Here is a 13640-nt window from a genome sequence, read left to right on the forward strand (position 1 = left end):
ACTATAGATTCGACACAATCGGCCAATTTTTTTTTATCATTTTTAAATGTCTCGTCACCCTCCCTTAAGTTGCACCGTCAAAGTGATATGATAAAAACGAACTCAGGTTCGGACGTCATCTAGGTTGAAAATTTGATGGAGATCGGTTAGGTGGTTGAAGAGTTATTAAGTTTTATTTATTTTTATATATCTCCCCCCCTTCCCTAAGTTCTACCGTCAAAGTAGAACGATAAAAACATCCCAGGTCCGAACCTCATCTATGTTAAAAATTTGATTCATATAGATCGTTTGGTTCAAGAGTTATTAATTTTTATTTATATTTTAACTCTCCTCCTCCTCCAGCAATAATTTCTATCGCCAAAGTGAATAGATAAAAACTGTCCCAGACCCGAACCTTATCTATGTTGAAAATTTGATAGAGATCGGTTGAGTGGTTCAAGTTTTATTTATTTTAGTATATAAATCTCCCCCTCCTCTAGGCTTTGTCGTCAAAGTAAAAATATATATAAAAAAAACTTTCCAGGCCCGATCCTCATCTATGTTGAAAATTTAATCGAAATCGGTCGGATGGTTCAAGAATTATTAAGATTTATTTATTTTTATATATCTCTCCCCTCTTCTCCTCCTCCAAGTTCTACCTTCAAAGTGAAATCATAAAAACCACCCCAGGTCCGAACTTCATTCATGTTGGAAATTTGATTAAGATCAGTCAGGGGGTTTAAGAGTGATGAAGTCCCAAAGACAGTTACTTTCATTTTTATTTTTTAATATATCTTCCCCCTCCCCCTCCCCTACGTTGCACCATAGAAGTGAAATGATGAAAACATCTCAGGCCCGAACCTTATATGAAAATGAATAAAACGTAATAACTGTTGAACTACCCGACCGATCTCAATCAAATTTCCAACATAGATGAGGTTCGAACCTGGGTAGTTTTTTTTATATATAATTTTACTTTGACGGCATAACTTACTAGAGGGGGAAAGGAGGAGGGGTAATATATGAAAATGAATAAAACTTAATAACTCTTGAACTACCCGACCGATCTCAATCAAACTTTCAACATAGATATTTCCTCTCCTCCCCTCCCCACCCAGTAAGTTCTTCAGTCAAAGTGAAATTATAAATAACTACCCAGGTTCGAACCTAATCTATGTTGGAAATTTGATTGAGATCGATCGGATAGGTTAAGAGTCAATCATGAACATCCAGTTTTTTCGGTGATTATTCCTCAATGGTATGTCCGATCTGGATATGCGACACTTTTACGACACTCAGGGCGTGCTCTCGAATCACCATGTCAAATTTGGTTAAGAAAACAGTTCAGGTATCTCGGAGGAGTATCCGAACAAAGAACGTCTACGTCGGGTAAAGTGGAGCTTCGCTCCAATAACGTAAAATATTTCAAAATTAGAGGAGATAGACGTTAAATAATCTAAAATCGAATGGGTGAAATATTTTCGTCTTCTATCACCTGAGTGCCCTAACAGCACAAGATGTGCCAGGCATGTGCCATTTAGGTGTCCCAGCTACTTTTTAGGTACCCGACACTTCGCACATATGATATTCATGTGCTAAGCACGTACTTCAGCTACCTACAGTTTTAGTTACTTGTTACACCTAATTGATATTTGCAACTATGTACCACAAATATGGCATTCATATACCTGACGCAGTTTGTATATGCGTCATTTGTTTTTATATCGTCACTTGAGATATATATGCTCTAGGTACGTCCTTTAGATACATACTGTTTCAGATACCCTAACAGCACAAGATGTGCTAGGCATGCGCCATTTAGGTGTTCTAAATTCATCTCCCACATTTGATGCATTTGTTGCTTCTTTTTCTAAGCGATTGTGTACTAGAAGCAATAAACGCATCAAATTTATTACATGGCAACTGTCGCCGATCATTTCAAAGTGAATATGGAAGAACCATGAAATAACGTAAATATACACTCGTCATTTTGTTATAAAATTACATGGCGAGCAGATTTTATCTGATCCCAAACGGTTATCGTAGAGTATACACGGTTAAAGGAACACCCGCAGTAACCAAATTCAAAAGACCTCAACAATTTATCCCTCTACAAGCGATGTTCTCTTCATCGCATCCGTGGCTAAGTCGGAAGAGCACCTGGCTGGTAATCCAAAGGTTGGTGGTTCGCGCCAACCCTAGGGTACATCTGTTTCACTTGCTTAAAGTGTTGTTTAGATTCACTTTAATGTAAACACATTACGCATATAGACGATTTAACATATTTTGGAGGACTTATTTTGTGGTTCATTGACACTTACGGCATGGAGAACATACCTAGAACATACTAGGCACGTTCCCCAGGTACATGTCAGGCATGTGCCTAGGGGGGACATAGACTGTGACTATCACTTGCCATCCATGTGATTTCTCTCTCAGAGGTACATGAGGCACATACTGGATACATTCCCATATACCTTAGGGAACATAATAGTCATATGCCTGCTATGTAATTGTGCTGATAGGGTAAGTTCCCTCCAAGAAAGATCTTAAATCATTAATTTGGAAGGACAACAAAATTAATTCATTAAGATAAATACCTGTAGCAATACATGAAAAACGGGGGGTGGGGAGTTAGAAACAAACTTCATATTAATAAGTAGTTACCGCTGCTTGTTTTAAAGTGCTTCTGCGCCATAAAAATTTTAAGAGCAAGACACAGCTGAGTGCCTTCAGTCATTTATTTCTAAAAGAGAAGAAGAAGAAGAAGAAAGAATGAATGAAAAAAGTCTAACTTGGCAATGTACCAATATTACGTATGGCATAATTCTTCGACGTGTAATATGTTAAACTTCACATCAATTTAAGTGGTGTATAGTAATTGTACGATATAACGAACATATATACGGTATACACACATATTAACCTACATTTTGAAAGCAATGACCTCATTCATTAAACAAAACAACGTGGGATAAACTCTTGAGAAAAAAGAAAGAAAGAAAGGAAACCACACGAACCAAAATATCCTTTTTATCACTTTCCCCCCAGTCAGCGGTTGGTGTTAAAGCTGGGAATTACAATTCCATACAATGCATTGTGCTTGGTTAATGGTTGAGTGTTCGCTGCTCAAGAGTGATGAATTTTCTACGTATTCTTGTCACTTATTTTACAGGTAAGTTTCTCTTTCTTAAAAACGTTCAGAGATACAATTTTCAGAGTAAGTGTGTGTTATATATTAACAAATTTGAAAAAGTAACTCTAAAAGAGAGCATAGCATAAATTTGCTATCGCTGGCAATGGAGAATTAGCGCCCGGGGCGAGAGTATACGACGGCGAACTCATCATACATTTGAGTGAGATCGACAGACCAGCCGCGAAGCACCACCATGGTTGGCGCGAAGCGTAATAAAATTTTTAAAAATAAATCCTGTTTTTCCTTGATTTTGAGCACTTTTTATTACTTTTTTCGTTACATATTATGTACGCGCACATTCGTTTTCCTAACATGAGTAACATTATAGGACCACTTCCTAAAGCAGGAAGAGGATTTAAATCCATACTAGTAATATTCGAAGTAATTTTTCCTATCTTTTCTCCCGAATTTTTCCGCATCTTTACTTCGGCACCCGGGGCCCTTGCCCCGCTCACGCCCCTTCCCCACGGCACGGCGCTGATCGCTGCTTCAATAAAAAAGATATCTATGTATTTTATGAGGTAGCACATGGATATACCAATAGACTTCGTACACCGACTTTCACAACTTCTGTGACAGCGTTTATGTTATTAAATAATAATAATAATAATAATAATAATAATAATAATAATAATAATAATAATAATAATAATAATAATAATAATAATAATAATAATAATAATAATAATAATATATGATAAAAGGAGAAGAATGAAATTAAATCTTTGTGGTTAACGTCCCACGATTACGCCTATAAGGGAGACGATGATCAAAGCAATTGAATGATAATGGAGCAATTAGTGAAATAAGAAATTAGGAAGAAACGAGAGTACCACGAGCACAATGTTGTCCACCATGAACTTACTTGGCCGGGGATGGAACCCCAAACCCCACGCACCAGAGGTAAACGCTCTACCTCTGAGCCACTGTGGCCCCAGAGATAACTTACAATTAAGCATATCAGTTGTAATTTATTTCTAATACGACCACTGGCCTCTTACCTATGTCTGTAATGTTACCAAAGTTTAATCAAATAAATAGAGAGAGATCCTTGCCTGTTTCTGCAACGTTATCAAAGTGAATTGATATAAATAAGAAGGGTAATTGCCTACTTCTGCTACGTTGCCTAAGGCCCATTCATATAAATAATAGAGGCACTTGCCTAACTGTAAAGGTTACCAAAGTGAATTGATATAAATAAGAAGGGTAATTGCCTACTTCTGCTACGTTGCCTAAGGCCCATTCATATAAATAATAGAGGCACTTGCCTAACTGTAAACGTTACCAAAGTGAAACGTTTAGTACGAAAGGTTCTTAACTATTTTAGAAAAGCTACCGAAAAGAAACCATATAAAAAAGAGACTTTTATCTATCTCCGTAACGTTACCAAGGTGAAATCATATAAACACAGAGATCCTTGCCTTTCTCTGTAACGTTACCAAAGTGAAATCATATAAACAGAGAGGTCCTTACCTTTCTCTGTAACGTTACCAAAGTGAAATCATATAAACAGAGAGATCCTTGCCTTTCTCTGTAACGTTACCAAAGTGAAATCATATAAACAGAGATATCCTTACCGTTCTCTGTAACGTTACCAAGGACAAAGCGTGAAATAAAGAGACTCTTCCCTATCTCTGCAGCCTTATCAAAGTGAAACAATATAAATAAGTAAGGTTTTTGCCTATCTCAGCAAAAGTGAATCAGGACAACGTATGCATAGACTACATTAGTGCACATTCTCTGTTTCGGAGCTCCCTCGTTCCTATATGGTTAGCGTACGCGGTAGGTCCGCATCGACTCCTAGCGTGAACTCGTGTGGTTCGTATTCCACGTTAAGCTGTAGATCCACTTCTCATATATCCTCGTTGTTAAAAGGGACACTAAATTCAAATCCAATCCAGTCCACTTTACTTTGGGATAAACAGCCGTCATACTTTACATCGGGTACAACAATGTTGTTTATATATTTTTAAAAATCTTCAAAGGAGATTCACTTTTGCTCAGTGTTTCTTTCAGAAACTATGTTCCGGAGGGGGGCACACTTCGTATTCCGGGGGTTACTGTTGATATTATTCTATTTACTATTACATTATAGACGTATTATTTTGGTCTCTTATGGGGAGCACTCTCAGAGCTCCGGGGGGGGCGCAGTGCCCCCTAAAAACATTTCTGGAAGAAACACTGCTTTGTTACTTGACGAACACCACTCGGATATACCCAGACTGATGATGTTACAAGTACAGTAAAGCCGAAACCAGAGTCGGATTTAGATTTGTTGAGGCCCTAAGCTATTGAAACTAATCGGGCCTCTTATATGTTCAGCTGTTCTTTGACAACTGACATTTTAGGGAGCAGGCTAGTAGGAGGAGTCCCATTACTTACATCGTAAAAGTACACATGTAGGTTTTAATTTTTTTTTAAATTTATTATTTTATTTTTGAAAATGTAGGCCTATATACAGTTTTTACCTTTAAGTTTTTGGGGGCCCAAGTGAGTGGGGCCCTAAGCTATAGCTTGTTTAGCTTATACGTAAATCCGGCATTTGCCGAAATGATAGCAAGGTAGTCATATTCCTCTGTGGTTATTCCTTCAGGCAGGCCGCATATTGAGGAGAAATTCCGAGCCGAAGTTCAATACTGTGGGCAATGCAACAAACAAGTACTTCCGAACACTCCAAGCTTTGTACCGCATATTTACTTGAGTTATAATAGACCAGTGGTTCTCAACCTAAATCCTATCACGACCTCCATTTTAGCACATCCTCTTGCTAGCGACCCCATTATAAATCATTTCTGGTTTGTAATAAGCTTGTGTGGGATTTTTAATATACCTATTGTGGAGATCTCGCCATATCCATATATTTCTATAATAGTAGAATCCATTTCTTGTGTATAGTGGATACAGTAACTTCCCTAAAAGCGAATAGATTAAAATCAAATTTGGCCAGTTCATGCATGTTACAAATATCGAATCCGATCTGTCATACTGTTTCGAAATGGAGGCCATTTGAAAATTTGAAAATTTCATAACTCCCTTAATTTTGAGTCATATGATTAAAAAAATCTATTGAAAATGTTTACCTATTGAAAATCTTTAGTAGACGTATTTTTGTTGTTCTTAATAGTATGTATAAAAATAAAAATATGCCCATCAAAACAAAATTCAAAATAATATTTAAAAATATTTTGCAGTATTAGATTCTAATTATATTTATCTCTTCTGCTTATCTTCGCGACCACCATATAAGCCTCTCGCAAAACCCAGGTTAAGAAACCCCCTGCTAGACAAAAACCTCTCCAACGTTGTGACTAAATGCTTCACACAATTGGTTTTCACACGCATTTGAAGTTATTTGAGGTTATCTTAAAATTTTAACATTGTCTGGATTTACTTTTCTCAATTTTTTTATTGTGTTATAACTTCATTATTTATGCCCATTAGTAGCTAAAATTTTGAAATAAACTACACTTTCGGAGGGGCTATGTAAATCTGTTTTCATAATATGTAAAACCCAGTTTACAGATGGGAAGCATTCGTGGTCATACCTCTTTCAGAGCATCGTCTCCTATCTCCTGCTTGACTAGTCTTCTTGTGATCAACATGCGGCCAGCGCAATTTTTGTTAGTCAGTGCTATTCACAAATTGTACTTGTCGAAAATTTTATAATGTAATCAAATGTACACTTCTGGTCACAAAAAAATTAACTACCTTCCAAAGAGACTAAGTCCAAAAAGTTGAACCTTTTAGATCGTTATCTCTCGAATCTCTTTAGAAGGGACCTTTCAAAGAGACTAAGTCCAAAAAGTTGAACAGTTTAGATCGTTACTTCTCGGATCTCTTTAGAAGGGACCTTCCAAAGAGACTAAGTCCAAAAAGTTGAACCTTTTAGATCGTTATCTCTCGGATCTTGTTAGAAGGGACCTTCCAAAGAGACTAAGTCCAAAAAGTTGAACCTTTTAGATCGTTATCTCTCGGATCTCTTTAGAAGGGAAATCTACGCGTATTTTCCTGTCATTCTGTTACATAACAACATGAGTATTCTCTAATGGAAATAGACTATGTGTACATTGCTTCAGGGACGGTTTTAGGATTTTAATTTTCAGTAGACTCGCTCCCTCGCTTATGGATACATATACACATTGATTGATTAATGATAGTAGGAAATTGCTTTTACAGTAGTGGTTGATGCTATTTGTTGAATAATTATCTACCATTAATATAAATAGTGGAAATGTATTTACTCTTTATTGTATCTTTTTAACGTTTATATATTTTTCAAAATTTTTGGGTAAGCCTGTGCCTCCTCAGCCTAGCCGCCACTGCATTACCTCCAAGTAAATATTAAGGTGAGATGTAGAAAACAATCATAAAATATGACAAGAAAAGAAGATAAAAGTTTTCTTAAAAAAATGGCATACTACATGACACTCGATTAAAGCCTTTGGAAAGAACAGCGTCAACAGAACAGTGCTCTTGGTCTTATACAGTGGCGGATCTAGAAGTAAAAACTTGGGGGGGTCAGCCAGAAGCTAGACCATGATAGATATATCATGAGTTTTCAATAAACTTTCGTAGTACCGTATATAAATAGTAGCTTAAATTAGTTTTGTCGCTTAAAAACTGGGAGTCCTAGCCCCTCTCCCCCGACCCCAGGACAGATCCGCCTCTGGTCTAATGAATTCAAATCTTAATGTTTAACATGAGTTCGAATACCGACCACGCAAGCTTTTTTTGTGTAAATAAAAAATCTGCATTTTACTGACAAAGAGTATCCACGTTTGAATACAAGAAATTTATAAATATACATCACAGCTATGTAATATAGTGCATTAGAATAAATAAAATCACAACTTTTTCTCCTTTGGTCTCTAACGTTTACTCCGAAGTGGAAGATTCATGTTCCATTCCCGGCGGGAGTTCATGTGGTTCGTATTCCACGTTAAACAATATGTCAAAGTCTTATATAACTTCGGTATTGAATGGGCGAAGCCTCAGTACAGCAGCACAGTCTAATGTTTACTCTTCAACAGAAAGCAATATGGAAAGATGTTCATCCTAGAAATTAATTCTTTAGTAATTCGTGCAAGCAGGAGCGTCAATTCTGGAGGGCAGACGGGTAATTGCCCCAGAGTTCGAGATGTATATACTTTTATTCAATAGTAGGTCTATAATAATAGGTTTATACGAGTGAAAAACGTGTATATCGGAAAGTCTTTCCTTCCTCCCAATTCCAAGCAAAACCTGAATTGACTACTGCGGGCATCCTGAAATTTGAATATGTAAAATTATGAGGGAATCTGAGAAAAACTTTTTTTTTTTTTTTTAGTTTTTGCAAATTTGTATCAGGATATATCAGGTCAAAGTTGACCACAGTGAAGTCACTGTTGAACGTCATATTAAAAAAGAAATAGAAAATATAATAAAACATGTAAATATAATAAAAAGAAACATGATTATTTTTTCCTTTATTTTGTTTTATTTTGAAGTGCAAGTAAATCTAGACCCATGTTCAAATAACAACTTTTGTACTGTAAGTAAAATTTATTGATTTTTTTCTCGAAACCATCAATTTCGAAAATTCTGGAAATATTAGTCGGATATCAAAAAGTACTATAAATACATATCCTGTAAAGAAGAACAAGCCACTTTGCCCCTAAATTGTATAACTAAGTTTTAAATATAATAATATTTGGACCAATCCGTTCAATGCCATGGAAAAAAAATATGAAAATTAAATTGGAATTATTAAAATGTTTTGTTATTATGCTTATGTCAGGCTATAATACGGTACTGTTACAAAGTTTCAGAGACCACAATACTGTTCATTCTTGAGGAGAATGAAGGAGCCTGGGTTGGAATGTTCGACGATTCATCGTGAGTACTGCTCTAGAGAGGGATATATTTCTACATATAACCCTCTAGGCACAATGGAATTTAGGTGATTACGAAAACCAGATAGCAGTGATAGCACTACATCGAATTGGAAAACCAGCCAGCGAAATTTCCTACTAGCTTAAAAGATTGAAAATCTACTTTTTTGTGTATGTTTAAAAATTTCTACCTAATTATAATAATGTATTGTGTACCTGTTTGGACAAAATTAGTAGCACACTGAATGACATACATTACAGGCTTCTATATATTGTATTTAGTAACGTAATGTTTCACTAAATCCCTGAACCCATCCACTTTTTCATGTCCACTTGTTCTAAAACTCTATTCTGAGGGAGCTGCTACTTTTAAAAGTTCAAAGCGGTTTTTTAAATGACTAGCAGCTCCTCTGAGATTATGGTAGTTCTCGTTAGTGTAGCACTAAGGTTTTCTTTAGTCTTCTGAAGTGCTAGTAAACAATGGAATTCTAACAATGGAATTCTGTTCTGTATCATCACTTTTGATTCATTGTTGTAACAGTTGATTAGATAAAAAATATTTTTAAAAGTGAGCAATCGAAAATAAAAGTAAATTCAACTTAGTCCTCTTCCAAATAATTGCGCATGCCCTCTACCTTAGTATTCTGCCTACGGTCCGGTCCGAAGTCCGAACTACTGTAATGCTTTAATGATCTTCAAGAATGTCCCACTACAAATCGAACTCGGAACTCCATGCAGCAAAGGAGCGCGCACTACCCACTAGACCAGAAGGGAGGACTTGCTTAATGGTTAAGTACGTTTGACAAAATTATTGATTTCAATTGTGCCTTTCAAATTCGATTAGCGCGTTCCATTAGAACAATTAAATCAGGTTTTTGTACTGCACAAAAACGACAGCCTCAAAAGAAAAATAAAATACGTCTCACAGTTATGCCAGCTAGGTTAAAGGAGACGGTGATGAGGAATGAATGCAATGGTGGAATGAAGAAGGTGGGGGAAAAGGGAGAACCCCGAGAAAACCGACGCATACGGTGTTTGACTACCGAAAACCTCACTTGATGCGAGCTGGGATTGAACAAAGGACCCTATGCACCAGAGGCGAACGCTTTACCACTTTTCTATTTTTAAAAAAAGAACTTCCTGATTTATTTTCGATTTCCACCACTTTTGAGGACTACTAGACACGCCAGGAACAGGAACATAGAAACATCGAGGACAGTTTTATTAGCCTTAGGCCTCAGAGGGATCGGCTACACCTACCGACACCAGTGAGCCACCGCGGCCCCTCAAAAGAAAGAAAAAAATAGTAACAGAAAAACTTTAACATGTTAACTGAATTATGCTAGTCAGCTCTTTATATACAAATTTTCTTCCCTTGTAGATCAAATGTACAGTAACGCTGATTTTTTTTAATGAAAATTCCAAACATCAAATTTCTTACCTCTAATCTTAACAGATTCTTCTATATACACAGATTTAAAAGGTTTTACAAAATTATCGGATGCTATTCCAATGCACGGAAACACAAATTTCTAACATTTACAGAAGAAATATGTAATTTTGTTTCAATATAGGCTGTATAAGTAAACAAAATGTGAGGAAATCTTACTTCTGATATCTCTAATCAGAGGCGATTCCAGGGGGAGCGATCGCCCCCCCCCCTCCAGAAGAGGAAACTTTCTTATTTTATATAAACAAAACTCATCTCAGAGTTTAGAGCTCTTAAAAGTAGCTCTAAGTGGCAGTATTACAATCCAACGGCCCCCCAGAAGTCCGTCTTGGATCCGCCCCTGTCTCTAATACTGTTTTTAGAAAACGTAGTCCAAAGCGTACTCTTATAAGCACGTGATAGTCAGGAAGCTATGTTGAACTGAATTTGTGTGTGAATGCAGTGTGTTGTCATAATCCGTAACAATAAAGTTGCCTAACATATAAGGTAACTGGTAATATGAGGAATACAATAAACTTCGACTAGAGATGGAAATGAAAGGGGACACAGAAGGGCGGCGTCCTCATAATAAAATTCAAGAAAGAAAAGAAAAAAATAGATTCAAACTTTATCTATTAATGACCATTCTCTTAGTTCTGAAATTACATTTCCACCTCTGGTCTCGACCATCCTCGTTGAGGTACATACTCACCATCGCTGACGAGCCTGCGGAACACACTACCGCAGAGGATAACCAGCTAACAGCCCTAACTCGCTTAGATAGAATTCGTGCATTAGTGGCTCCTAGCACAAATTGGTTTGTGCTTTTTGCATTACAGTGTTTATGGCATTATCCAGACCCTGCACTTATACCCGGAACAGTTAAGACCTCCTGTAGTATATTTGCACCCAGTGTACTCAGGAAATGAACTCCTTCCACAATAAATAATTCATAAGATACTAGAAGTGCAATTCCTCATTAAAGAAGTACGTACATATTGCATGAATTCGTGTATCCGTAAACTGCAATAACACGAATTATAAGTTCAATTGTGCACCGTAAATGCGATTATCATTTCTTTTTCTTTCTTTTTTTTTTAACGATTGAATTAGGTTCTTGTTCTTCACAAATGAGAACTTCAGAACTCAGTCTCAGTGGTGGACCTAGAACGTAAAATCTCGGGGCGGGGGGGCAGCCAGTACTCAGACTATGATAGGTATATATAAACTTTCAAAAATATATAATAGCTTAAATTGTTTTGTCACTTGAAAAACTGGGAAGCCTAGGTCCCCCGGCCCTGTCCTAGATCCGCCACTGCTCAGCCTTAAAAATAAATAAATAAATACTTCAATAAGAAACAAAGTTTTACATGATAACTGAATTATTCTTTAGAACCAGTTTTTGTATAATTAAATTTTATTTAATATACTGTACAACAGGTTCTAGTACTTTACAAGCTGTTATATAACCTCTCAAGAGTAATGTAGTATTTGATATAGAGTAAATAATACACAATTTAGAACTGAGAGAGAACTCTCAACGCATTGGGAGAAAAAATACGTACGATAGAGTTTGTTATAGTTAAGTAAGCTGAAATTTAAAAAAAAAAAAAAAAAAAAAAAAAAAAAAAATTTAATAACTGCGTTTAAGTACTGAGAGCACAAGTAAATGCTTTCACATACCACACGCATATTAAAAACATAATTAATTGACCTCAAACCATTACACTAAGATGTTCAGTAAATTTCAGTTGTTATTTGCCGCTACATTTGATAAATATACATCCGTAATGCCGTGAACTAAAGTTATTTTTACTTTTTGTTCAATATTGCCAGCATTTTAGCACGTTTCCCCACCAGATCAAAGAATTAAAATTACTATAATCAGTAAAAGTTTTTAAACCTTTTGGGATTTTTGGTACGAGTTTATAGCATGGAGCAGTGTTTTGTTTAAACGCTTATTAAGCTCATATAACACATATGTACCCAGTTTCTTTTTTATTATTATTATTATTGGTCAAGTCAAGCATGGACCAAAGAACACCCCAGATGCGTTTTGGAACCGGATGGTCAACTTGGCGGCGCCAAGTGGGAATGGAGTGACGTCACTTGTTTCTTTTCCGTAAGGAAGCAAATTTCAAAAATTTTTCATGCCCTCAGATTTCGAAACATCAGACTGAAATTTTGCATACGAATTGTGTGCATAACTACATATTTTCCAAGAAATTTTCAGATTCCTTCGTGGACCCAGGCCTGGGTTAGAAAGGTACAAAAAATTTTTAAAAAATCGAAAAAACTCCCGGTTTTCCCATTTCTGGTGTATAATACAGACAAGCGAGTGGTACTGTTGGAAACGTTGCTCTATTCTGAAAAGGAAAACGAGATATGAACCATGATCCTACGATAAATGGTAAGGAAGCAGTAGCTCATTCGACTGAAAGTCTAAAATTTACCTCAAGAAGTGAAAATCCTAAAACGGGTTAAAATCCAGTAGAAATTCAAGTAGATAGAAAAATGAAAAGCAAAAATGGCCAATTTCTCAGGCAGAAAGGAGTCTAGTTTATTGAGATTTAAAGTATTTTTTTAATAAATAGTGTAAAGATAACTGTAGAGCAGGGTTTCTCAATCTGCGGGTCGCGAGAGGATATTATGGGAGTCGCGAAGATAAGCGGAAGAGATACAGTAAATATAATTAAAATCTAATACCGGAAAATATTTTTAAATATTAAATTAAAAATATACAAGTAAAACAAATGAGAATTTATCATTTTTCAGTGTTGTGTTGTTGAGGTAATCCCAGAGCCAAAACTTAATCCGCAATACCTGTGTTGCGCTTGTTGTTTAATAAACAATGGACAAATTATTCTCTCGGCAAAAAGGAGATTGCTTTTGTTTAGAATCCTTTGTTGTTCTTTGCAGACTTCTAGGGGCCTATACGTATGTGTGTGTGTGAATAGTCAATTTTCAGCAAAATGGCCACAATAAAGGTAAATTTTTGGCGGCATTTTATTTGTTTCCTAAATTTTAAATGTAAACTAGTTGCTTTTAACAGGTTTTGGTGATACTCAACACATACAAAACAACGTATCAAATTCACAACAATATAAGGTAGCTCAAAGTGGCGGCCTCTCGAAAATTAAAATACTCAGAAGCATTTTTTAACAAC

General features: G+C 36.1%; 1 protein-coding gene across 1 annotated transcript in view; it reads left to right on the forward strand.

Annotated features, from left to right (window-relative positions):
* Positions 1-3011: 3011 nt before the first annotated feature.
* LOC145672954 (pancreatic lipase-related protein 3-like) overlaps positions 3012-13640 on the forward strand; it is a 175085-nt gene continuing 164456 nt past the window's right edge. The window contains exon 1 of the mRNA XM_081742208.1: positions 3012-3154. Within this exon, the coding sequence (XP_081598334.1) occupies positions 3118-3154 (37 nt within the window). The 5' untranslated portion in view covers positions 3012-3117. The remainder of the gene's footprint in view (positions 3155-13640) is intronic.

This window comes from Thermobia domestica, chromosome 16 (genome assembly GCF_964235325.1).
Source record: "Thermobia domestica chromosome 16, izTheDome1.hap1.1, whole genome shotgun sequence".
NCBI lineage: Eukaryota > Metazoa > Arthropoda > Insecta > Zygentoma > Lepismatidae > Thermobia > Thermobia domestica.